At 56.8% G+C, this 26,029-nt stretch overlaps 1 protein-coding gene across 1 annotated transcript; it reads left to right on the top strand.

The window, feature by feature from the left end:
• The first annotated feature begins 556 nt into the window (after positions 1-556).
• On the top strand, positions 557-12,283 carry ACKR3 (atypical chemokine receptor 3). The gene is made up of 2 exons (XM_066346047.1): positions 557-664; positions 10,292-12,283. The coding sequence occupies exon 2, from the start codon at positions 10,318-10,320 to the stop codon at positions 11,404-11,406; it is 1,089 nt and encodes a 362-aa protein (XP_066202144.1). The 5' UTR covers positions 557-664; positions 10,292-10,317; the 3' UTR covers positions 11,407-12,283.
• The last annotated feature ends 13,746 nt before the right edge of the window (positions 12,284-26,029 follow it).

Raw genomic sequence — 26,029 nt, forward strand, 5'->3', positions numbered from 1 at the left:
ACAAAGAAAACCCCGGCTGGCCAGCCTGAGGAATCAACACCCAGGTTCGGGAGTTCAGCGCATCTGTCCTGGGAACAAAGTCTTCCCAGAGAGAGCTAAGAGGCATTCAAAGGAGCTCTCGGTGTTAATGGGATTGTTAAAGATATACCTGAGACCAGATAAATATTTGATGATTTCACAAAGCACTAGGACTCCTTTGCAGTTTTTCTTTTGCTGACACGTGTTTTTTTTTTTCTCGCTCCCCTCCCCACCCCCAACCCCCCCCTCCATGGGGTCTGGCCCTTGTGGTTTCTTTAGACTTTGCAAATGAGGGGAGGAGGGGTTCCCCCAGTGCACTGCTGAGGTGGAGGAGCTTCGCTGCACTCCGCGGACCACTCCGCGGACCGGACCGGACTGGACCGGGGTTCACAACGAGGGGTGTGTGTCTGTGTGTGCGTGCGCGCATGCATGTGTGTCTGCACTTGGGATGGGGGTGGTGGCACGGGGGAGGGAGGGCGATGTGGGTTACAAAGCTGCCATCTAGAGGCGCCTTCCTGCAGTGTATATAACAACGCAAGTGCAGCCCCGGAGCTCACAGTTCCTCCGAAGTGCTCAGCCCGCCCGGAGGCAGGGAGCCCAGAGCTGAGCCGGGAAGGCGAGCGCCCAGCCAGAGCCCAGCCGGGAGGTAAGGAGACGGCTCGCTGCTCCTCTGCCCCGGAGGGAAGGCGGGGAGGCGGCCGGCCGGGTGGCTGCTCTGGAAGCTCGAATGGTCTTTTTTCAGAAGCTTCTGTTTTCGTCGCGGGGATGGGTGCTCACGGAGGTTGCAGGTCTGCGCCCCGGAGAGCCCGGGCTGGGCTGCCGGTGGCGCGGCTGCTCTGCGGAGTGCGCCTGCGACCCCGGGGAGGGGGCCCCTTTCCCTGCGGAGAGGCGAGAGGGCCGTCTTCTCAGGTCCCCGGTGGAAGGACCTCTCCCGGTGTTGGTGGGGTTTAGGAATCTGGGGTTGATTTGCTGCCTTGTGGCGGTTTCAGCTCCAGTAAGCAGGAGGCTTTGCAGGAATGCAGACCGCTCGTTCTGCTCCTCGCAGTTGGCACCGGGGTCCGCGCGGGGCACCTCGCGTACCTGTTTCACTGCTGGTAAACCGACCGCAAAATAGCCAGACTCGGCCGCGCGTGAGGAATTCCAGAGAAACGCGCACCTTGTTCAGAGGCGTCCTGCAGGGAGGCAGAGAGCCGTGCGGAGAGTCCCTGTGGGTCTGGAGGGTGTTCGAGCCAGTGCTTCTGGGGGGGGGGGGGGGGGCAACGGACCCTGGAAGCCAGGGGTGCTCTGAGGCTCAGTGTTAAGTGGAGCTGGGCTTCTGGTCTCTAAATCTGTCAGCCTTGCTAACCTGAATGGAGTATGTCTTGTTCTCTTAGAAGGTGTTCAGTCCAACTTCAGCTGGGGGGCAGGGGAAAGGCACAAGTGTGGGGTTTTGTAATTTAAATACACTCTTCAGGTAAAAACATCAATTTTGTCCAGCGTTGTTAGCATGCTCAAACCTTCAGGAGGGGTGTCTGAGAGTAAGAACTTCGGAGTGAGGTCAGAGGTGGGTGGTTAACCGTGACTTGTAATTTCCAGACAGAATGAGAAGTTATAAAAGTCAGACTGGCTGTCTCCCTTTTTACTTCCTCGCCCTTTCTCTTTTCTTTCTTTCTTTCATTTTTCTCTCTCCTCTTCTCTCTCTCTCTCCTCACAACAGAATAACTACATTTTCCCAGAAGTGGAAATGCTCCCGCCCCCCCCCCCCCTCCCGGAATTGTTTACAGACCTTTGAAGGTGTCTGGTGCAGTGACATCCCCTGAAAACTTCATTCTGTAAAGTCTCAACGTGGTAACTTTTCCTTCTCTCTTTAGGCGCAGATGCTGCCTTTGTGTGTGTGCCTTTATTTATGCCAGGAAAATGCCGAGATTAAATAGGCTTGTCTAGCAAAGAGAGGGAGGCTGCGGGTGCCTGAGCTCTCCACAGATTTCAAATGGATAAACTCCTGGCCCTCCGTCCACCAGCGCGGGCTTCCCCAGACGGAAAGCCCTCTCAGGGGAAGGCACGGTTGGGCATGGGAGCTCTGGCTTGGAAACAATTTGCTCTTTTTTCCCCCCTTCTCTGCTGTAAACACTTGCATGTGCACACAACTGCTAAGCTCCGCGGCCCCAAGCTCTTGGGGGGGCAGGGTGGGGAAGAGGGCAGGGGGCTGCATGGGTGGAAAAGCAACAGGGAAAATTGAGAAATGCAGGTGGAAAGGCAAAAGAAATTGGGAACGTGCCTGTGTTTTGTTGCCCATCTGGTCGTTTCTTTTTTTTTTTTTTAATTATTTTGCGATCGTAAGGAAAGTTTTGGAAAGTATAGCCCAGGCAGCTCGCCTGAGCTTAAAAGGGAGTCAGGAGTTGGGAGGTGAGGTTTCCCTCTCTTAATAGCAAGTCCCGAGGGAACTGAGAAGGTATCATGGTTTCTAGACAGGCCCAGAACAAGCAGAGCATAAGCTTTCTGGATAGAAACACACACACACACACACACCCACACCCACACACAAATACACAAAAAAACCCTATTTACTCGGGAACAGTGCCTTTTTGTATGCTCAATCTAGGCAGCGGGGCTCCTGTTTTCCAGGAGACGCAGGGGAGGGGGGGAGTAGGTGGAGGTGACTCAGACCTGAGGGTGACAGTCGCTCTGATGAGAAGAAACCTCCCTCAAAGGATTTCAGGACCCGATTTCCCCCAGTGACTACAGAACTCGACGGGATCAGGGGCTGGGAAGTGCTTGTACCTCTAAACCAGGCAAGAGGAGAGGAGCTTAACTTTTCCTCTTGGGCACAAAAGGGGCCGGAGAACGGCTCCCAAGTGGGCAGGTTTTTTTTTAAAGTCCAGCAAATTATAGCTCCAGGACACATATTTGCTATTTTTAAAGACAAGCCAAAAAAAAAAAAAAAAAGGAAAGAAAGAAAAACACGGTTCATTTGGGTGGCTCCCTGCAGGGATATTAGAATGTTAGATTTTGATTTTGTTACATAGAGCCTACTATTTGGAGTTGGAGGGTAAAAGCCCATTATTGCTTCTGATGAAAGGGATGGGGTGGGGGAGGGGAGGGGTGGATTGCATAGTTTTGTAGTGAAGATTTTGCTGAGGCCACAGGTAGGTTGGGAAGCTGACCTGCTGTGTTCCGTTCCCAGTGCCCAGACGGTGGAGAGGCTGCGACTGTCTCAGGTGGCCTTGAACTGCTTTTGGCTGAGGGCAGGGACAGGGGCGTGGGCAGCACGGGGTCCCGGCAAGCTGCGGGCTCGGCCAGCCAGCCAGCGAACTGGCCTCTTCCACGTTCTCGCCGCACCAGGTGCTGCTGTGAGGATGGCGTCTCAGTTTGAATAGAAGCGTCTAAGATTACGCAGCGTTCTCCTGGGAGCCCCATTGTGTGTGCCCAGAGCCAACAGCGAGCGGGCCAGCGGCTCTCATCCTGGCTGGCCTCCCGCTGCCTGCTCCTGCTCCTGGGCTGGGTGGGAGTCAGGGCTCTGGTTACACTGGGCAGACCCAGGCGGCAGCCTTTGTGATGGGGGAGCCGGGGGTCCGCCCTGCTGGGAGCAGTAACGCTCACTTCCCTGCCTCGCAGCTGAGCACACAGACCAGATCAGGTTTCTGGATGCTGGGAGCTGTTTTTACCCCGCAATATCTAAATGGACAAGAGTGCCCTCTGTGTTAACGTGGCATGATGTACGAGTGAAGACCGGGCTGGGGTGGGGGGGGGGGGTGGGGGGGGTGGGGGGATAGGTGGGCTACATCTGAATTAGGGTATGCCCCCCCCACCTCTGTTATTTTTCAAGTTCTCAGACGACTCAGAGCAGCTCCTTACTCATGCAAACTGGGATCACTCGGGGTCACTCGTGAGTGTGTGGTCAAGTCAGCATTGTTTTCTGTTGGCTCGGTCATAGGGGACGGACCGCGCCCCAGTCTGCGATGGCCACAGGAGTCTGTCGGGGCTCCCAAGTGTTCCTGGACTGTTCCATAGATTTATGGCAAGATTGGTGATTTAAAAAAACAAAAACAAAAAGCCTCCACAAAGCAAACGCTCAGTCCCGGGCCACTGCCTCCTGATTCTCTTCGCTGTGTGGATTCTCCTTATCTAAATGCCAGCCCGCCAGGGAGAAGGGGTGGGACTCTCACAGGACACTGAGCCCCCTCCCCACTGGATAAAGTCTCTGGGGAAGTTGGGGGTGAAGAGCTTGGTTGTTGGCCTGACCTGTGGTGGCACAGTGTAGAGAACGTTGACCTGTCATGCTGAGGTCGCCAGTTCGAAATCTTGGGCTTGCCTGGTCAAGGCACTTATGGGAGTTGATGCTTCCTGCTCCCCCCCCTTCTCTCTCTCCCTCTCTCTTCTTTGAGAATAAATAAAAATCTAATAAATAAGCAGAAGACCTTGGTCACCTGAGGTAGTTGGCCCCTTGTCCTGTGCCACCTCCCTTTCCGGGCGCACAGCAGCGAGAGAGAGGCAGAGGCTGAACAGGTGGTCTTGTCTGGGGACAGCACCCCCAGAATCTGTCCTGGGAGGACGCCAGCCCCACACTGCAGAACGCTGATACAGGACACTGGTAGGCAGAGGTCCCAATGAGCCCCGGGGGCCAGACGGCCCCTCGGTGTCGGCACGGGTGCCTGGGCCCCGCCCGGCCGCCTCATCTTCTCTGTCCCTGCGCCCAGCGCCGCAGCACCCTGCACGCCTCCGTGGTTTGTGTCACCTCCATCCTCAGGGGCCTTTTCAGCACCCAGGCCACTTGCTTGCTCAAGACCACTGTGGCCCTGCAGGGACAGGCCCAGCCTGACCCCCACCCTTGGCCTCAGCCAGAGTGGGTGACCTTCTTCATGGCAGGTCAGTGTCTCCTCACTGCCCCTCCTTTCTCCTCAGAGGCCCCCACGAGCCCCCCCTGAGTGGAAGTCCCTCACCTCCTGCTGCAGGGCGATCCCCACAGTCCTCTGCTTCCTGCCCTTCTCGGTGAGCTGGTGAGCGCTCGCGGGCAAGGGCTGTGACCATGCGGGCTCAGTGCCCCGAGCGGGGCCCCTCAGAGTGGAGGCCCCACAAACACCTGGAAGCGCAGAAAGGGGAGTGGCTTGTCCGGTCAATGGGGAGTTCAGGACAGTCTTTTCTGGACGCCCATTTCCGGTGACTGCCTCAGACCTCTGGTCTCCGTGGGGCTTGATTACCTATTGATTCATTGGCCATTGATGGATTCATTGAGCGCCTACCTCGGGCCAGGCCACTTTGCCCGCCGTGTCTGTGGGAGGATGAATGAGACGTCGGGGAGGTGTGGGCATGAGGAGGCAGGAGAAATGTCAGCCGGGCCAGGACCCAGCCCGGCGATCCCCCGGCCCAGGCGGGAGGAGGGGGGACGGGAGGGGCAGAGGGGGCCACGGGGAAGGGTCTTCCCGGTCCGGGACTGAAAATGACTAACATATTGAAGGCGGTCTGGGTTCTGAACGCCGGCCAGATACCTGAGCGCTTTGGCAGACTGTCCTGGACGGAGTGACTGTGGGCCCAAGAAGGGGCAGTTTAGGGCACCGCAAATCTCGGCTCCCGCTGGGACTCGAAGCCTGGAGGCCTCTGGTGCTGGCTCGGATTCCAGCCCCCTGGGCGAGCTCGGCCACGCCATTTGGATGCAGCTAAATGCCTCAGGCCTCTTGCTGCCGCTCACTGGTTGTCAAGGATACTTGGTGGGTGAATAGTGAGCCTGGGAAGTGAGACCTCGCGTCTCCCAGATGAGTCCCCGGGGACAGAGAGGAGCCCTTCCGCCCTGTGGGACTTGCAGTGGTAGCTGAGGCCCTCTGCGGACCCCAGGCGGGGCTGGGCGGGCAGACGCCGGTCCTCCGCGGGCCTAGGAGCCGCCACTGCCCGTTGTGGACCCGTGATACCCTCTGAGTGCAGGTGTCGGACGGAGACTCCGGAATCGAGGTGCCGCACGGGGCAGGGACAGTGACCTCACTGCCTTTTGCTCTCACTCGGGTCCCTGTGGTCCAGAAACGGGGAACGCAAACCTTTACTGCTCGCTGGGGCGGCCCGGCCTCTATTAAAATTTACATAACTCTTTTATTTTTCAATTACAGTTGACATTCAGTGTTGTATTGGTTCCAGGTGTACGGCCTGGTGGTTAGACGTTCCTATAACTTATGAAGTGATTTCCCTCCCCCTCCTCTCCCCCGCCATCCGGTAAGTTTAATACCCACCTGGCACCGAGCACAGTTATTACAATATTATCGACTGTATTCCCTGTGCTGTACTTTACATCCCCTTGACTATTTTGTAACTGCCAATGTATACTTCTTAATTAAAATTTACATAATTCTTGCTGTCAGGTTTCAAATAATACAGAAGTTTATAGAGCCAAAACGGTAAACCCACCCCACTCCCCACTTTTCCCCTAACCCCCACCTTCCTGGCCCAAAGTTTGATACATAATTTCGAGCTTTCTCTGTGCGGGTCTATTTACACAGAGTAAAACACATAATTAGGGAGGACTGAGCTCTGAGAGTCCAACGTCCCCCAAGTTCACAGGCGTTCAGCTTCCTCTTAGTTTTCACAGCTAAATGATATTTCAGACAGCAATACTCCGATTGATTGAACCGTTTCTCTAGTTGCTCTATTGCTGGGCATTGAGGTCTTCAGTGTTTTTGTTTTGTTTAGCTGGCCCGGAGTCTGGGCTTTGATCACATTCTTGCACAGACACTCTGGGAGCCCGTGCATCTTTCCAGAGGAGGGATGTGTGAGCGGTGAGGTCACGGAACTGGAAAAGTCTTCTAGGCGATGCCCAGTTTCCCCTCCCGTCGGGAGCCCTTTTATGCGGACGCCTGACACCCCACGTGTCTGTGGTGGGGCGCGTGCTCCGGCCTGCCCCGGTGTGGGCTCCCAGCCACAGGGCAGCGGGCAGCGGGCAGGGTCGACTGACACCACGACGTTGCTCCTTAGCGCCGGCCCCAAGAACTGCAGGTTTACTGGGCAGGAAGTGACAGGTCCTGGGGAGAGTGAGGAGCCACCCCCAGGTCCTGGTGGTTATCAGCACCACCGCCACCTCCCAGCAGAGCAGACCAGTTCCACCGGCTGCCGCAGGAGCTCCCACGTGTGTGCACAGAGCACACTCAGCCTGATACACCGGCTTTGGCCCTTTGGCCGGAGGGGAGCAGGGCGGCCCTGGGGGGAGTGAGGAGCCACCCCCAGGTCCTGGTGGTTATCAGCACCACCGCCACCTCCCGGCAGAGCAGACCAGTTCCACCGGCTGCCGCAGGAGCTCACACGTGTGTGCACAGGGCACACTCGGCCTGATACACCGGCTTTGGCCGGAGGGGAGCAGGGCGGCCCTGGGGGGGCGCTCGCTCGGGGAAGTCACGCGGCTGCAGAGGGTTCAGTGGGAGCCCCCTCCCTGTCTCCACCCTCAGATTTTGCCGGGCGTTTGGTGCCCAGGCCTTAGGAACCAGGCACCTCGCCTGCCTTTTCTCATCTTAGTTCATATCAGGCTCTGAGCATCCTCCACGCCTCCTTGTTAAAATCTGAACCGGTGATTTGGGCGGATTCTCTTTTTCCGTGGCGGCCGCACATGTCAGTGTGAGGGCATGAAGCAGACCTGCCCGGACCTGCTCAGACCTGCCCGGCCTCCCGGGCACACGGAGGGCGGCCGGGCCTTCGCTGCAGGGCACGGGCCACGCAACAGGGGCAGTTTGTCTCTGTCAGATCATAGTCTCTTCTCTGGGAACACCCCCCAGTTCCCCAAACTGAACACATGATCAACCCTGAGAGGACAGGAGGCTGCGCTCTGCTGTGGCCTCTCTCCCTCCTGGCTTCCCCTGGAGCCTCAGAGGAGTTGGTGGCCGGACTGGTTTCTGCCTCCTCTTTCCGAGTTTCCCTTCCTTCCCTGCCCCCTAGAGCCTTCTGCGGCGGCGGCGGGCAGCGGTGGTGGTGGGGCGCTGGTTCCCAGAGGAGGACATGTGAGCCTCTGGCTTCATCTCCTGGGCGGGCCCGCTGCCTTTCACAGCCCAGCCCCCCCGGAGGACCCCCACTGTGCTATCCTGGGGGAGGACAGCTCCCAAGGGAGGTGCGCCTGGCTCATAAGCGACACTCCTGGCTCAGAGGACCCGTGGCCAGCGACTGGGGCTTTCGATGCCCGGCCAGCCGGGGCGGGGGCTCTGGGAAGGTGAAAGCTCGCAGCAGCCCGTACAGAGGAGGGGAGGGCCCAGGGGGACACATTCGCCTGCTAATTTCCTGGGGACCACGCATGACAGGCAGGTGTCTCTCTCCTCGGTTTGTGCCCCTGGTCCCTGTGTAGGTCTGTCTGTCCATGTCCGAGCGAGCAGGGGAATCTCCCTGGGGGGTGAAGAAAGATGGGGGGAGGACTTGGCATCCATTCGGGCTAACAAAGACTGGGGTCATTTCTTTTTCTTCCGGCCCCTGTGATGGGCTCCAACCCCAGGATTTACGGCTGGGGCTGAGGCTTCGTTGGCGGTGCCAGTGCGGGCAGAGGAGGGAGCCCCAGCCAGGCGCCAGCCGAGCGGCTCCCCGGTTTCCGGCCCCAGCCCACCCCTGTCGGGCTGCAGGGCGTAGCTTGTCCTCCAATCCAACTCCTCCACTCTGTCCGTCAGCAGTGGGGACACTGAGGCCTGGGTGGGGGGATGTCTCGGGTGGCAGCAGAACATGTTCATTTCTCGAGGACTCTGTTCACTGACCCCGAGGGTGAACCGACTGCCCGCCTCTCCGTGGGCTCCCGCCTGTCCTCTGTGGCGGTCACCTTCAGGCGGGCAGCAAGGACGCAGCGACAGGACGCTTGTCCCCGAAGGAGGGGAGGCGGAGTTGACATGGGCTCGAGCATCTGCTGTGTGTCAGGGTCTGCGTCAGGGCCGTGCGCTCTCGGGCGCCGGTAGCCGGTGACGCGCCAGGCAGACGGGACAACTGGCCTGAAGTTAACCCCGACGCGTGAGGAGTCGGGATCCCAGACCCGAGAGCACCTGCTCCCGGGGGGGGGGTGCTGCTCCCGGTTATCCCTTCATGCCGCGAGCGTAGCCACCTGGGCACTGACCCACAGACCGCTGACCTCCCTCCTCCGGGGAGTTCTCATGTGGGACCTGGAGTCCACTTTAAATTAACTTGGCAAGTAAACTTGGCTTGGTCAGTCGTGACCTGGGACAGGTTCCAAGGAAGGACAAACACCGGTCCCTCCCCAGGGCACGTGATTATTCTCAGTCACCCTCCCCCCCCCACCTCATTGTGCAGACCCTCAGCTATTCTGTGGAAGGATTTCAGGGCCGTCGGGGGACAGGTCAGGAGTAGAAGACAGCCCCGGGCAGGTCTCAGGGCCAGGGAATTTGTGGAGAAATCATTTCCAGGCACAGGGGCTCCTCAGGGCTGGATGCCGGGCGTGCCTCTGCATGCTGACCATTCCTAGCTTGGCCTCACGTCCGGTCAGCGGGGAAAGCAGTGGAGAAAGTCGTCGGCCCCTCCAGACACGCAGCGGGTGGCGACCCTTGTGCTTGGGGTGGGGGTGGGGGTGTCTTGGCACAAGTTAGCGGCTCTTGCAGCAGTTGGATGGGAGACCCGGCGATGTCCCCGCGGCTGTGACAGCTGGTTGGTCGCTGGCCCTCAGTGGCAGGTCCCGTGGCAAACCCGGAGTCTGCGGGTTTGGCACACGGTCAGGCGGTGGGGTGCTCCATCCACATGCTGACCACGTCTCGAGTGACTTGCATGTCTGCTGTGGGGGGCCGGCCCAAGACCCAGGTCCACATGCAGATCGCACAGAAAGGCCAAACGAAGCGCTCGTCCCGGTTCTAAGACATGAGAGCAGGATACTTGTCATATACACATCAGCCCCAGGGACAGATCAGTTCTGCCATTTTGGGAGTGTGTGTGTGTGTGTGTGTGTGTGTGTGTGTGTGTAGGTAAAATGGCTCCATTGTCCCCCCCACCCCGCTGAGAACTAGCCCCCCGCCCCCCAGTTGCAGTAGCTGGGGCTCAGCTGCCTGACACTTCCCTGGTCCCTGGACTGTGTTGATTTCACATCCTGGGCACAGCCAGGCTGGGATGTCTTAAAGATAGAGAAAGCAACACTGTTACTTTGGGCACCACGGGGGTTTAGACTCTGAGTGTTCTTTCGGTTTTGTTTTTGCTGAATTCTGTTACAGTTGTTCTCTTTGCAGCAATTCTAACTGAGCTGAGGGTGCGTGGGAGCTGAAAACGCATTTGGACTGAAACTTGAATGTTTCCTCATGAAGCTGTTTCTCTTCCCTCTTTTTTTTTTTTCCGGTTGGCTTGTCCGCCGGCGCAGGTGCCCGGACCGCCGCCCTCGACGCCATGGATCTGCACCTGTTCGACTACGCGGAGCCGGGGAACTTCTCGGACATCAGCTGGCCGTGCAACAGCAGCGACTGCATCGTGGTGGACACGATGACCTGCCCCCACATGGCCCACAAGAGCGTCCTGCTGTACACGCTGTCCTTCGTCTACATCTTCATCTTCGTCATCGGCATGATCGCCAACTCCGTGGTGGTCTGGGTGAACATCCAGGCCAAGACCACCGGCTACGACACGCACTGCTACATCTTAAACCTGGCCATCGCCGACCTGTGGGTGGTGGTCACCATCCCGGTCTGGGTGGTCAGCCTCGTGCAGCATAACCAGTGGCCCATGGGGGAGCTCACGTGCAAGGTCACCCACCTGATCTTCTCCATCAACCTCTTCGGCAGCATCTTCTTCCTCGCCTGCATGAGCGTGGACCGCTACCTGTCCATCACCTACTTCGCCAGCGCCTCCAGCCGCCGGAAGAAGACGGCGCGCCGGGTGGTCTGCGTCCTGGTGTGGCTGCTGGCCTTCTGCGTGTCCCTGCCCGACACCTACTACCTGAAGACCGTCACGTCCGCCTCCAACAACGAGACCTACTGCCGCTCCTTCTACCCGGAGCACAGCGCCAGGGAGTGGCTGATCGGCATGGAGCTGGTGTCCGTGGTCTTGGGCTTCGTCATCCCCTTCTGCGTCATCGCCGTCTTCTACTTCCTGCTGGCCCGAGCCGTGGCGGCGTCCGGCGACCAGGAGAGGCACAGCAGCCGGAGGATCATCTTCTCCTACGTGGTGGTGTTCCTCGTGTGCTGGCTGCCCTACCACGTCGTGGTGCTGCTGGACGTCGGCTCCGTCCTGCACTACCTCCCCTTCACCTGCCAGCTGGAGAACTTCCTCTTCACGGCCCTGCACGTCACGCAGTGCCTGTCCCTGGTGCACTGCTGCGTCAACCCCGTGCTCTACAGCTTCATCAACCGCAACTACCGGTACGAGCTCATGAAGGCCTTCATCTTCAAGTACTCGGCCAAGACCGGTCTCACCAAGCTCATCGACGCCTCCAGGGTGTCGGAAACGGAGTACTCCACTTTGGAGCAGGGCACCAAATGAGGCCGGGGTCTTGGGGACGCGTGCGTGCGTGTGTGCTTTCGGCTGGGCCCCCCTCACCCCGGGGGGGGGCTGCCACACGTCCAAGAGCTGAGCAAGGGACTTCGGGGCTCGGGGACTTCGGGGAGCGAGGACTCGAGTGGCGTGACGAGGGGAAGGTGTTTCGCTAAGCCTGCTCTCTCTCTCTCTCTCTCTCTCTCTCTCCCTGCCGCCGGCGTGGTGGTCTCAGGGCTGTGACCCTGAGCGTGCGTCACGGCCACCAGCCGGTGCTGCCTGTCAAAGCCGGTGGCCGAGGGGCTTGCCCGCACTTCTGTACAGTAGGGACTGTGTGTGTTTCCTGCAGGTTTTCTACGGGGGTTTGTATTTAAGTGCTAAGACTTTATTTTCTCACTGTTGGTGTCCCTTACCCCATGTATTTGAAAGTTTAAGTCTTATTTCCGATGCCGTACGTACGGAAGTAGTGAGGCTGACCTGTCTCCGGTGTGGTCGTTTTAAGATTAGCTTGACTTCGGTTCTGACTCGAAGGGTGGCATCGAGCGTCAGCTGTTGTGAAATTTTATATCTATATCTATATATCTATATATCTATATCAAAGTATATAACTATATGCCGGCCTTGGCGGAAATGTTTAATTTGCGGCAGTTTTATATCTGTTGTGGCTTTTGTACCGGCGCGGGGGGTGGGGGAGGGGGGCATGGCGTCTGCGACCAGAGCTGCCCTGTAGAGCAGTTTCTGACCTGAATAGTATCTGTAAAACTTATACTGAGAAAACAGACAAACAAGAAACAGCAAGGAAGTCTGTTCTGGGCTGTGCTCAATCAAACCAGCAGTCACAGGTCCGAGAGTTCTCTCAAGCTGTAAAGTTATTTTTTTAAAGAATAAAAATTTTTTTTTCCTAAAAAAGGCCTGTGAGTCTTCATTTCAAAAGCACGTTTGGCATTTCAGTGGCGTGTATGATGATAACGTGAGGACGCACGGAGCATGTCCAGGTCGACATATAAGGACCGCGTTGACAGAGAGAGCACCGCCCCACAGCCCAGGGGGTTGACTTGGACGCAATGATAGGAAGGGGAAAACGTGAGTGCGTTGCGTGTGTGAGGTTTTTTTTTTTTTGATTAAAACGCATATTTATTTAGAAGTGGAATCGAATGGGGTCGCAGTGGCTCACAGGAACGCGCACGTGTGGGGTGAGCATCGCTAGCGTTGGAGCTGCTTATTGCCTCGTGTGCCCACCACCCCAGGTCAAATCATTTCTCCGTCCCTGTATATTTGGTCCTTTGTACCCCCTTCCCTCTGGTAACCATTTCACTTTTATTTTCTTATTTTTCCCCCCACGTAATGTGTCCAGACAGTTGGTAGTGACAATCTCCTGCCTGCTCTCGGCCCGAAGGGTTCAGAGCTCAGGACCTGCCGTCCCCGGGGCCACACGTCACGGCCCCTTCTGTGACGGAAAGCCTCATCTTCCTCTCTCTGTTCTGGAAAAAAACTCTTCATTCAAAGAAGAGCCCCTCAGTGACTGGTGAGTGGTCTTCCTGAGGCCAGGGGACGAGTGACGCACCAGATACCCCTGCTTCACTCTAGGAAGAGCCCCCTCGGGACGGTCGACTGGGCTGAGCCCTCAGCAACTGGACACAGGCCACAGGGACGGCGGAGACGGCGGCTGGCAGGTCCGTCTGGGCTGGGTAGGAGCTCACAGGAGGCCTGGCTCCCCAGTGCCACCCGCACCATCTCCACCGCTGACGGGACCGATGGGCACGGACAGTTATTGTCCATCAACGGACCCGGGACCGGGAGCTCCGGTAACCCCTGTGAGTTTGGGGGCTGCTACTGTGTAGGAAGGACCCCGTGAATGTGCCTCACCCGTGGACACACAGTGGACGGCCCCCCGGCAGGGCCCGGAGACCCAGCCTCCCACAGGGAAGCCTCCTGCTTCTTGCAAAGGGCTTTATAAATGGAGAGTTTGAAACCAGGGTCATACATCACTCTTAACTATCGACGCGATGCACACGCGTGTTCCCGGGTACACGTGCGCCTTGCCTGGTTCCGAGTGCAGCTCAGGTCAGACCACGATGCAGGTGGTAGGCTGGGAGCCTGACCACAGGTGAAGATAACAAGGTTCAGGGACAAATCAGAGTCAAATGGCAAAGTGAGGTTCCCCCCCCCAAAAAAAAACCAATGCCCCAAATATGTGCTCCTGACAATCGGGAAGGGTGGACATGGTCGCTGAGCATTCTCGTGGTCGAAATTCAGAAGGAAACCAGGCCACCGGGTAGGGAATTCAAGGTGGGGGCGTACCTTCATCCACAGCTCCACTCTGCAAGATGTATAACATAAAGAAAGAAAAGGAAGAATTCACCCTAATTCACCTCAGTCAATTCAGAGGTGTTTCCCCGGGACCCCGGAACTTTGGGGTGAGCTCTGGGGGAGAGGGGAGGTGGCCCTTGGTCATGGCTTGCTCCCGAGACATATGCTGAGATGTCCACTGCTTCCCTGCCTGGTGCTCAGACAGAGTCCTGCCGTCCCCTCTATTTGAGGGTTTTCTGCTGCCCCACACCACGCTGGACAGTGGGGGGCTCGGCCTCTCGGTGGACTTTCCAGGCCCCGCCAGGAGCAGCAGGGGTGGGTCGTAGAGGCACAGGTCAAGGGCTACAGTTAATATATTTAAAAAAGAAATCTGCCCCACCCTGTGCATGTAAATGAGGGGTGGGCAGAAGGAGTCAAGTGCTGAGCAGGGAACTTCTGCTGTCTCAGGCCTGGGGGTCCGGGCCAGGGACCCCGAAAGCCTGCAGTTTCACATGGTTTTTTTTTGTTCCTGACCTCCGCAGAAGATGACAGGTAAGGGCCAGATTTATCATCAGTGTGTGCACACGAGATCTACACCAATATCCTTCTTGTGCCTGAATATTTCAATTACACAGATTTGGTTCGTTAACAGTTCATGTTGCAGACGAGCCAGTGAAAACAGTACATGCCGGTGAAATGTTAGTCAACTTTTCAGTGCGCTTGGGAGGTTTGAACTTTCAATGTAACATTTACAATAGTTACTTTAAAAGGTCCCAGAAAGAGCAAGGTTCATTTACCACACAGCTGCATCCGAATGTTATAGTGAGTTCACCTGAAACCTGTGTATTCTTATTGACCAATGTCAACCCCACTACATTTAATTTCTTAAAAAATAAATAAATAAGAGCCTGACCTGGTGGTGGTGCAGTGGATTGAGCGTCAACCTGGGACCCAGGTTCAAAACTCCGAGGTCACTGGCTTGAGTGCAGGCTCACCACCTTGAGCGCCGGGTAGTGGACTTGAGCGTGGGATCATGGACATAACTCCATGGTCACTGCCTTGAGTCCAAAGGTCGCTGGCTTGAGCAAGGGGTCACTCAGTCTGCTGTAGACCCCGGTTAAGGCATCTATGAGAAAGCAATCAATGAACAACTAAGGTGCTGTAACCATGAGTTGATGCTTCTCATCTCTCTCCCTTCCAGTCTGTCTCTCTCTCTCTTTCACAAAAAAGGAAGGGAGGGAGGGAGCGAAGGAGGGAGGAAGGAAAAGGAAGGAAGGAGAAGGAAGGGGGGGAGGGAGGAAAGGAAGGGAGGGAGGGAGGAAAGGAAGGGAGGGAGGGAGGAAAGGAAGGGAGGGAGGGAGGAAAGGAAGGGAGGGAGGGAGGAAAGGAAGGGAGGGAGGGAAGGGAGGAAAGGGAGGAAAGGGAGGAAAGGGAGGGAGGAAAGGGAGAAAAGGGAGGGAGGAAAGGGAGGAAAGGGAGGGAGGAAAGGGAGGAAAGGGAGGAAAGGGAGGGAGGGAGGAAGGGAGGGAGGGAGGGAGGGAGGAAAGGAAGGAAGGGACGGAGGAAAGGAAGGAAGGGAGGGAGGAAAGGAAGGGAGGGAGGGAGGAAAGGAAGGGAGGGAGGGAGGAAAGGAAGGGAGGGAGGGAAGGGAGGAAAGGGAGGAAAGGGAGGAAAGGGAGGGAGGAAAGGGAGGAAAGGGAGGAAAGGGAGGGAGGGAGGGAGGGAGGGAGGGAGGAAGGAAGGAAGGAAGGAAGGAAGGAAGGAAGGAAGGAAGGAAGGAAGGAAGGAAGGATTTAACTCTGCTTCTCAGTAGCTCCACGGCGGATTTCACCATGGGCCGCGGTTGGCTCACCGGCACAGTGACTACACCACCTCCTTGACAGGCTGACTGCAGAGGTCAAGGGCAGCGTGTATGCCAATAAGTACCGTTGAATGAACCAATAGAGGGATGAGCCGGTGCTTAGAAACCCGCGGTGGGCCACACAGAGGTCCCTAAGAGTTTCCCAGGCTTCCTGCGTGTCTTGTTTCCTACCTCCCCAGCACACTGCTGGGGACGACCGACGTCGCATCAACTCACATCAGCATCAACTCACATCAGCCTCAACACACATCACACCTCGCGCTCCCAGGCTGGTCCGAAGTCAGGAATGGGCTGTGAGCACCTGTGTGCTGCTGTGGGTCACCGTGCACATGATCTCTGTCTATCGACATGCCCCAGGTTGTGCTTTCCAGGGACTGAGCTACCCGGCCCTGGGAGCAGGACAGACGGACAGACAGACGTGCGGCAAAGAAAGAGCCCTGGGTATCTGTGCAGTATGTGAAGAATTCTGGTGTTTTTCCTATTTTCAAAAGCTTCCCCTTTTTTTTGATGCTGGCTTTTCATATGCTTATGCCCTCAGAACTTTCCGTGTGGGATTCGGATTGGCTGCCAATCATGTCATGTCTCCTGACAGGGTGAAGGTGAGGGGGGTGGGGGTGGGCAGCAGCGGGGGGGTGGGGGGTGGGAGGGGTGGGGGGTGGGAGGGGGGGTGGGAGGGCCCCCGTCAGCCCTGTGTCACAGTATAATGCTCAGAAGTAGCAGAATGGAAAAAAAAAATCGGAATTTCCATAGTTGTTTCTGGAACTAAACTGATTAAAGTCATTTCCTAGGTAGGTCGGAATCATCCCTTTTAACCGTTTTCAGAAGAAAAGGCAGAGAGAGCCGAGTCACGGTGGCGATGGCATTAAATCTGCTTGGGTGACTCAGAATGGGTGTTGGCACGGCAACGTGTCCCGGGGCGAGCTGTGAGCAGAGGTGTCCTGGGCCGCGAGCCGTGTGAAAGGGGCGGGGCTGGGCTGTGTGCACGCCGGCTGCGGGGCCTCCTGGCCTTCTGCACGCCCGTGCTTGAGGCTGGGCTTCTCTTCATCCCGCGGAGCTGCGGTCCCTGGGAGGGGGGGCGCACTCATGGTCCCCCCCCCCACTGCCGCATTTCCCAGGGCCCTTGCGGTTCCCGGGGTGCACTGTGTTTTCTGCGGTGCGGTAGTGAGAAGTTTCCTGCGGAGCCTGAAGTATAAATGAAAAATCGTCAGTCTTCCCGCAGTGCCACCAAGGAATGTCTTTCTCTGCGGTTTTTCTCTCTCTCTCCACGCGTTCCCTGAATGCGTTCACCCACCTGGGCCTTTGTTCCTTCCGTCCCTGATCCGACGGGCGGCACTGGAGCCCCCACTGGGTGCCTGGCACCGTGCTTGTCTCCCTGAAACGGCAGAGACGGCTCCCCAGCCTGAAGAGGAGGTGGTCGGCGAGACACGGGGGAATCGCGAGGGGGCGGCGTGGTGGACGGCGAGACACAGGGGAATCGCGAGGGGGCGGCGTGGTGAGACGCGTCCAGTGGGTCTCACTGGGAACGTCTGGAGCGGAGAGGTGGGAGTGACCCTTCAGAAGAGGGGCCAGGGGAGGCTTACAAAGAAGAGGTCCTTCCACCCTGGCCATACAGACAGCCAGGACTTCGGGAGCGGCCCCAGGGGACATGGTCTGGGTGGAGGGCTCAGGGCAACTTCTGGGATGCAGTCATCATCACAAGTAAATGCTTTAAGGAAACGCGAAGGCCTCTGAGACGTGTCCTAAAGCTAACGAATGCTGACGGCATTCATCACCGGTCACGGGAGCGTTAGTCTAGGCAGCAATCAAAGGTCATAACGGTGACCCCGCCCTGAGGACACAGTGAGGACTGAGGACAAGGAAGTGTGTGTGGAGGGGGCGGGCGGGAGGCTGTGGAGCATGGACACCCAGCTCTCACAGGCTGTAGGGTGTTCTGCTGGACCCGGGTTTCCAAAGGCAGTGGGCAGGCCTCCTAACGGCCTCTCCTTGTCCTGCCTGGTGGCAGCTGTGTGCGGTGGTTCAGAGGAGGGGAGAGACACTAAGGGACCTCTGATTAAATTCAGCTTTAAAATCCTCGCTCTAGCAATCATGCCTCTCTCTCTCTCTCTCTCTCTCTCTCTATCGCTCAGACATTTAGCCTTTGCCCAGATAGCGAGCAACTCCCAAGGTCAGCAGAAGACGGCAGCCCGGACTTGAGTAATGGTCATAGGTCAGGACATCTTGACCTGAGTTCAGTTTCAGCTCCAGAGCCCTAGGGTGGAATGACCCTCTGGCTACTTTCCCACGCAACCAGACAGAGGGACACGGGAACAGACCTCAGAGCTGACCTCAGGACCTGAAGAGATGACTCACCACCCTCACCTCACCTCGGAGCACTCAGCTCCCGGCGTAAGCCTGAACCCCTAACCCCCGGGGTCTTGTGATTTTGCCCCGTGGAACCTGTCACCTACTGGCCATCGGGGGAGTCCGGGCTTTGGAACACGAGCTTCCCGTTCCGCTGGCTGGCGCCCGTCACGATACAACGGCCCACATTTCTCCACGGTGCTTCTCGGTGTCTCGTGTTGGTTGTGCCGCGCCGGGTGGAGGGACTCTCGGGGCTGGGAGACAGGAGGGGACCACCCTGCAATGCTGGCTCTCACGGTCTCACCGCTGCCGAGACCCAGGGTTCCCGTCACGGTCTCTCCTTCCACCGCACACAGGTGTCCTCTGTCCTTTCCTACCTGAGAATTCAACCCCTCACGGTCTCACCGCTGCCGAGACCCAGGGTTCCCGTCACGGTCTCTCCTTCCACCGCACACAGGTGTCCTCTGTCCTTTCCTACCTGAGAATTCAACCCCTCACGGTCTCACCGCTGCCGAGACCCAGGGTTCCCGTCACGGTCTCTCCTTCCACCGCACACAGGTGTCCTCTGTCCTTTCCTCCCTGCGAACTCAACCCAGACACTGTCCGGGGTGGCCGAGGGTCGGACCCGGCACCTGGGTTCCCTGGTGTGACCTCCTCACAGGTCACACTCAACCTGCTCGCTGGAGAGGCGAGGTACCTCTTGACTGTGACGTCAGGGTGGGCTAGGGGTCTAAGATCCTTCTTCCCTCCCTGGGTGTCTGGCTGTAGCGCCTCTCCTACCAGGTAGCTGAGGCCCCTGGGCTCAGATAAGCCACCTTCTCCGGAGTCCTGCACACCGAGGAGGGCCACCTCATTGTCCCTGGAAGGCTTTTCAGCGCCTTTTACCAAGAACCCACACGACTCTCTCTGTACTGAACAACCGCTGGGCTCCTTGCTCCTGGCTGGGCTCTGAGCCCCGTCCTTGAACTTGACAAAGGCTCCTGGTCTTCTAGAGACAGTCTGAACTCCCACCCGTCACTCCCCTACTTTGCATTCGATACTTTTCTCTTTAGTAAATCCCAACCCCCGTCACTGGCGTGAGTCAAAGTCCACATTATCCTCAATGCGGCCCCTGGAGCATCTTATGACCCAAAGGGTCTTTTCTTGACGGTGCAGGGTTACTGTCCGGCTCGGTGGGGACCGTACACAATGGTCTCCAGGGCAGCAGCCACCTCCCAAGCAGACGGGAGAAAGGGACACACCCTGCAGCCGAGGGAGGGTGAGTGACTCAGGCCAGGAGGAATTCCAAGGCTCAGGCCACAGCGGTCAGCGGCAGCTAGGCGTGGTCACCGGGCGCCTGCCTCGGGACTGACTTAATCAAGAAGTCACCACGCACTTAGCTCACTGTGCGGACGCTGCATGTGCTGGGGTCACTCTCGGGGAAACGGATCTCGGCCGAGCTGAGCTCCGAGCGGCACAGGCTGCCGGGTATCATCCCAGATTTGAGCCCTGAGGATGAAGGTGGGAGGAAAGCCCGCCCCTGGCAGCATGTCTTTGGGGGGCCAAGCCCAGCCCAGCCATCACCCCAGGAGTGCTCTGTGGTCACAGGTTTAAGGCAAGCTGCCCCTCATCCTGGGTGCATCTGAGGCTATAGAAATTTTGGGGCAACCCCCCCAAAAAAAACCACCCCCCAAAAATCCTTTCTGCTTTGTTGTCCATGGAGCCCTTTTCTTCTAGAACATGATTTTCTGGCCCGTGGAGCTGGTTCAGCCCGCAGAGCTAATCCTGAACATGGCAGGGGGGTCCCAGCCTGGCCACGCAGAGGCTCACTGGAGGGGTTGGAGCCACGAACCGTTCACTCCTGGGGTCCCCCACCCCCCGTGCCTGCTTTGGTTTGGGCACTCCAGGGTAGACCCCACGATCCGCACTTCTAAACACTTCCAGGGGAATTCTGGAGGTCACCCAGGTTCGCGTGAGGACTGCCGTCCCATGGAAGCATTTTTAGTGGCCAGAGAGCCCAAGAGGTGACTTTCGTTTCAAGTCTGAACATCTCCGAGGCCAACGGCAGAGGGTGGCCAGTGGTGGCACCGATCGGTCTCAGACCCGCTCACTGTGTGGGTGAGCACTGTGGGGAGGCTGTCCCAGGACAGAACCCCCTGGAAGGCTGGAAAGATGGCTGCAGGGGAGTGCCTTCATGCAGTGGCTGTCACTGCGCTTGTCAGTGGGGAGAGGACATCTCCCTCCACGGAGCTTACCTGCGCTGCTGACTTGGGGGCTCCGCCTTGGGGAGGTGGTGAAGGAGGGGTTCCCCCACGAGTGTTTCTCCATCCCTGGCTGGCGGGGCCTCCAGGCAAATGTGTACCAGTGTGTTTCTACCCATCCTGAAACACGGTCCACGTAACAAGAGAAAAATCCCTCTCATTGGAGACTTCTGAGAAGTATGTGGCCCCTTTAAAATTACTTGAGAGCCCTGGCTGGTTGGCTCAGTGGTAGAGCATCAGCCAGGTGTGGGGATGTCCCCAGTTCAATTCCAGATCAGGGCACACAGGAGAGGCGACCATCTGCTTCTTCACCTCTCCCCCTCCCCCTTCTCTCTCTCTCTTCCCTCCCGTAGCCATGGCTTGACTGATTTGAGCACCTTAGCCCCAGGCACTATGGATGGCTCCATGGAGCCATCCATCTCAGGCACTGAAAATAGCTTGGTTGTGAGCATGTTCCCAGATGGGCAGAACATCAGCCCTAGATGGGGTTTGCTGGGTGGGTTCCTGTCAGGATGTTTGAGGGAGTCTGTCTCTCTATCTCCCTTCCTGTTACTTAGAAGAGAAGAAAAACAAATTTAAAAAGTTACTTTGGGAAGAGTCCAAGGCCATGGAGTAGAAACAATTCACCAAGTACCTCCCAGTAACCAGGAGGCAGTTAGGCCTGCGCAAGCTTCTGGAAGGCGGCTTGAGCCGCCAGGGAACAGGGAGCCTGCCTCATGGTCACATGATGGCTGCTGAACCTCTAGCCATTTTTTTCTGTGTCCCACACCGACGCCACTGTGGGGGTCAAAGGGACCTGCAAAAACACAGGATGGTCTGTCCTCAGAGAGCCCGGTCCCAGGAACAGTGAGGCCAGTCAGGCCAGAGTTCCTGGGAGAAGGTTCCAGAACAGGCACCCTGGCCTGAGTGGGCCCCGGACAGTGGGAGCCAGCGTGGGCGGGGCTCCCCGTGACGCCCACGCACCCCATGTGGGGATGCTGGGCTGCAGAAAGAATCTGAAAATCAGTCGAATAAGTTATGCTTCATAATTGACCTTATCTCATCTTCAAATTAAATTTCAGGGCTGTTAAAACACATCCAAGTCTTGCTTAGCTCCACTGAGTACTTTTTTGAATAGAAAACCCAGGGATTTTACTGACAATACTCTGCCTGTATGAATTATTTTTATACCTGTCCCCCACATTATCAGGACGCCGCAGGGGTTTTAAATGGCAGACCACCGAGAAACGGGTGTGGTTGGTAACTCTGAGGTCATAGGTGAGACGCTGCTTGCAGAAATATAACTGTCAAAAACTCATGCTTCGAGCTCTGGTAGATCTGGGTTTTCTCCATTGACCTCTGTCAATGTGACTTTGGGAGGGTGACAGAGGTCTCAGAGCTCCGGTTCCCACGACAGCACTATGGGAACACCGCTGGCGTCTTCCTCGTGGACTTGGTTTGGGGACTGAAGCAGAGAAAGGGTCCACGCAGTCCGGCAAAATGCCGGACGAGTGGATGCACCTCAGATAGGGTGGGTGGAGTCAGCAGAAGTTACCTGTCGCTCTGGGCTTGTCCCGTGGTGCTCCGCCCTCACTCCCCTCACCTCCTATCTCCCCACCTGGATGTGAGCGCCCCGAACCGGGGACCAATCTGTCTCTGCACCCCCAGCGCCCTGCACCGTGCCCAGCTCTGTGTCTGGCTATTGAATAACTAAGTGAACGGGAGCCAGAGCTCATCACACCACATTAAGCGGCTCATAGAAGGAGGCGAGATTGGTTCAGGACTGATGGAAGGTGTCACCTAGCAGGGGGTGTCCTGGCTGTGGTCTTCCCACGATGTCAGGCGGCTGTCTGCGTGGACACCCGAACACAGAGGTGCTAAGTCGGAGGAGGCTTGCCTTTTCTCTGTGTGAAGGGAAGAGAAGTCAACATCGCCACGTGCTCTGACCTCTGAGGTCACCGCGGGCCCACGCGACACAAAGAAAAGAACGAGGAAGAGGCTCTGCGTTCCCGGTTTACAAAAGTGGGAGCTCCTTCAGCTTTGCTCGAGCTGTGGGCGTTTTGGCGGCCCCAGCAGCGAGCGCCAAACACGCAGCCACCAAAGAACACGGACTGGGCGGCCACCAGTTCCGCCCCCTCTTCGCCCCCAGCGGAGCCGCCGAAGGCAATCTGAGGTCTGAGCCCCTGGCAGCGAGTGAGACGGGGAAAATGCCAACCCAGGTGCCCAGGGCTGGGTGGAGCCTCTCAGAATCGCCATCACACTTAATCCTGCCCTAGGTTGGAGGGAGCTGTTTTCACCTCTCCTGTTCCGTATCTACAAGAACTGACCCCAAGTGTCCGTCAGTGGACGAGTGGGTTAAAAAGCAGTGGTACATACACACAATGGAATACTATAGGGCCATAAAAAAGAAGGAAATACTACCTTTTGCAACAATATGGAGGGACCTGGAAACTATTATGTTAAGTGAAATAAGCCAGGCAGAGATAGAAAAATATCATATGACCTCACTCATCTGAGGAATCCAAGGAACAATGTGAACTGAGGAACGGAACTGAGACAGAGGAGGGATCAAAGGGAACAGAGGGAAAGAGGACAGAGGGAAAGGGGGTGATGGGGGGGATAAACCTGAAGGGAAGGGGGGAGGGCGCTGTAGGGAGGGGGACAAGGGAGATGTTGAGGGGAATACGGGGGAGGGGGGATGCATTCGGGGAGACACTAGAATCTGTATAAACACAATAAATTTAAAAAAAAGGAACTGCCTCATGGAGTGTAGAGGACGAGGCCTGAGTCTGAACCCAAGCTGGTTCTGAGGCCACAGCCCCTGGACATGCTCCCCTGCTGTCCCTTAAAGGAACCGGTGTGGGCAGACTGCGTCAGGAACTCTGAGGTCGCCCCTCAGAGCAAACCCAGCCCTGCTGGGCATCCTAACCCAACGTACAGAAAGAATTTTATCTCCCCCCCTCCCTCTTTTTAGAACATTCGATTTGAGGATAAGATTTTGAATCTTTGGTCAGAAACAGACACACCTGATGCCACAGAGGTATTTTGTTTGTTTCTTTGTTGATTTTTTTACAGAATTTACCAACATCCAAGGTTATCTGAAGATCGGACAAGGCTGCGGGCCGGGAGTGTCATCTGGAAACAGACAATGGGGCCTCTGGGGTCCCGCTCAAACGAAGAGCAGGAGCAGAGGTGGGGTTAAGGCGGAGCAAAGCACACCGACGTTCACTGGGAGGTCCGCTTCCCCTCCTTCCGTCCTGTTAGCTGGCCGTGGCCTTCTCAGCTGACTTTGAGGTGGTTAGACTGGCAATCGATTCTTTTTCCCGAGTATGTAAAAAAATATATATATTATTTATATATATTAATATATAAATATAAATATATTATTAAATAAATATATAAATAAGTAATATATAAATATATAAATAACATGTATAAATAATATAAATAATATAAAATAAAAAATATATATATATATATTGTCGCCTGGATAGAAAGAAAGCTGATTCTCAGAAGCGGGGCCCCTGCCGTAAAGATCGGGGATCCCTTTGATGGCTGGAAATCCCAGGCCGTGTGGCTTGATTCTGGTGTAAAAACCTGAAATGTCTGAAACTGGACATCGTCCTTAGGGGAGGCCGGTCGGAGACCATGCCACATCGTGAGGTTCCGTTCCTGAGAGGAGGCCAAGCTCTTTGCTGCATTGCTAGTTAGAAAGCTCGTTTTTTGGGTTTTTGTTGTTGTTTTGTTTTTTGCTGTAACAGTGACCATTCACTTATGGGCAAGGTCTGCTTTCGGTTCCTTGATCTAGAAAACGTCCCTCGATTTGAATGCCCAGCGAACAGCACGCTCACTCCTGACGTTTCTCTGGGTTCGCGTCTTACGCAGTCGCGCTCCAGGAGAGAGGAGATGCGGCCGCCGCCCCTCCGCGGCTGCGGGGTCTTCCGGCCGGGCTGGGCAGCGCCGTCGGCCCCACAGAGGCACCATCGCCTTCACCCGTGATTGCATGCACACAGGAGAGGACTGCTTTTTTTGGCAATACTGCACGCAATTAGGGCGCACGCGGGCAGAGCCAGCTCGTTTTGATTTTATTTCGGCTCCAAGAACTTGGCCCAGGCCGGGAAGATGGAGAAGATACATCGGGTCTGGCTGGGGGCCGGATGAAATGTGCTTCCCTCCGCCTCCTGGGGTGATGCGTCCGCAAATGAGGTGATGCGCCCCGAATGGAGTGATGCGTCCCTGAGTGTTCCTGGCTGCAGGGGGGCCCATCCTTGCTGGATCCCGCCAACTCAGATCTGTGAAGCTGGGGTCTCCGCGAGTCAGAATTTCATCCTGAATTTCCCCGGGGGAGGGGGCAGGGGGGCGGACGGCCAAATTTACAGCCGGGCTCTGGAAGCAGGCCCTGTCTGTCCGCCAAAAAGCTGCCTTCCGCGCCCTGCCGGCCACGTGCTAGTGCCTTCTTTTTCTCTTGTCTGTTCTGGTTCAGAGGTGGCCACTGGGCTTAGAAAGGAGACACACCGCCGTTCGAATTCTCACCCTGGACGTGCGGCTGGGCCTCTCTGCCTGACCATCTCCTCTAGAACGTGGACGGCACGCCTGTGCCTATCTCCAAGTACGCGCCGAGGGCTCACAGCGACAGCTTTGTGTGATGACCGCAGCCACACAGCCGGACACGGCACACTTGTCCTGCCTGCCATCGTCGGCTTCCCCTTCCCCCCTCACCGGTCGGCCTTCTTATTCAACCTCGCTCCAGTGTTCGGCGTTCTCGTGCCAGGACCACGGAGCGGACGCGTGAGCAAGCCTCTGACGGCAGGCTTGGACCATGCCGAGCAGGCCCCGCGCCCGCAGCGGGCCCTGCACGCAGGAGGATGGTTACCAGATGAATCGGTGGATTAGCTCAGTCTCCCCGGCGGCGAGCTTGGCACATCTGACTTGACTTGGAGGCAGCCAATTGCTGCGCTGTCTTCTCGTCCTCTTAAAAGAATTCTTTCCATCTCATTGTTCTCTTTACACAGACGCCCTGGAAGTTGTTTGTTCAAATGGGAACTTCCTTTCCATCCCATGGCCCTCTTCTCTGTGATTAATTTCTAAAACTCCGCCCTGTGATTACACTGCATGACATTTGGTGAATTTACATATTTCTAAAACTTGGTAATGGTGGGAAAAACAAAGAGACAAAATGTTGGCCCCACCTCCTATGACTCAATTCACACAACCCTCGGTCTTCGCCGCGGCCCCGGTAAGTAAGGATCAGGCAACATTCCCAAAAGGCAATTAATCTGTGGAACATCACCGACGTTAAGGGATAGAGGCTCCACCTTGCCTTGTGGACTCCGGAGGGCTTCCTGGAAGAGGTGGGCTTCTTTGAGAGAATCAGAATTTGCTTTGTGAGCTCCGTCTGGACAGCTGTCTGCACTGTCCCTGCGCACCCAGCCTCTCGATGCTCCCCTGCTTGTTCAGGCTTCTCAGGTGTGGCAGAGAAGGGATGGCGAGGGTTAGGAGCCCGCCCCACCTGTGAGCTCCTGGCATACAAGAGGATGGATGTGGGTTTCCTTCCCTTGTGTGTTCTCCAACCTCGACTGTGTTTTTCACCTCGAGGCGTAGGGCAGTGGACCGTCCTGTCACCTGGTGTCTTTGGGTCCTCACGCGGTGCCCGGAACACAGCAGGCCTGCACATGCTCACTAGCTCAGGTGAGGAGAGAAGGCAGGGAACCCCGGCCCTCGGGAGGGAGCAGGGTGACTTCACTCATCCGCGCCCAGAGGATTGATTTATGAACTGGCACGAAACTCATAAATCTGGCCAAGCACTCACCACATCGACCCGCGGGGCAGGCTGGGTTGGAGAGCAACTATCTGTGGCTTCCTTTAATGAAAACCAAACCGCAGACATCGAGCCAAGACTCGCCAGCAGCAGCCGGGGGAGCGG

Source organism: Saccopteryx leptura, chromosome 7 (genome assembly GCF_036850995.1).
Source record: "Saccopteryx leptura isolate mSacLep1 chromosome 7, mSacLep1_pri_phased_curated, whole genome shotgun sequence".
NCBI lineage: Eukaryota > Metazoa > Chordata > Mammalia > Chiroptera > Emballonuridae > Saccopteryx > Saccopteryx leptura.

Coding starts and splice junctions, on each gene's coding strand:
- ACKR3 (XM_066346047.1), top strand. CDS start 10,318: ATGGATCTGCACCTGTTCGACTACGCGGAGCCGGGGAACTTCTCGGAC.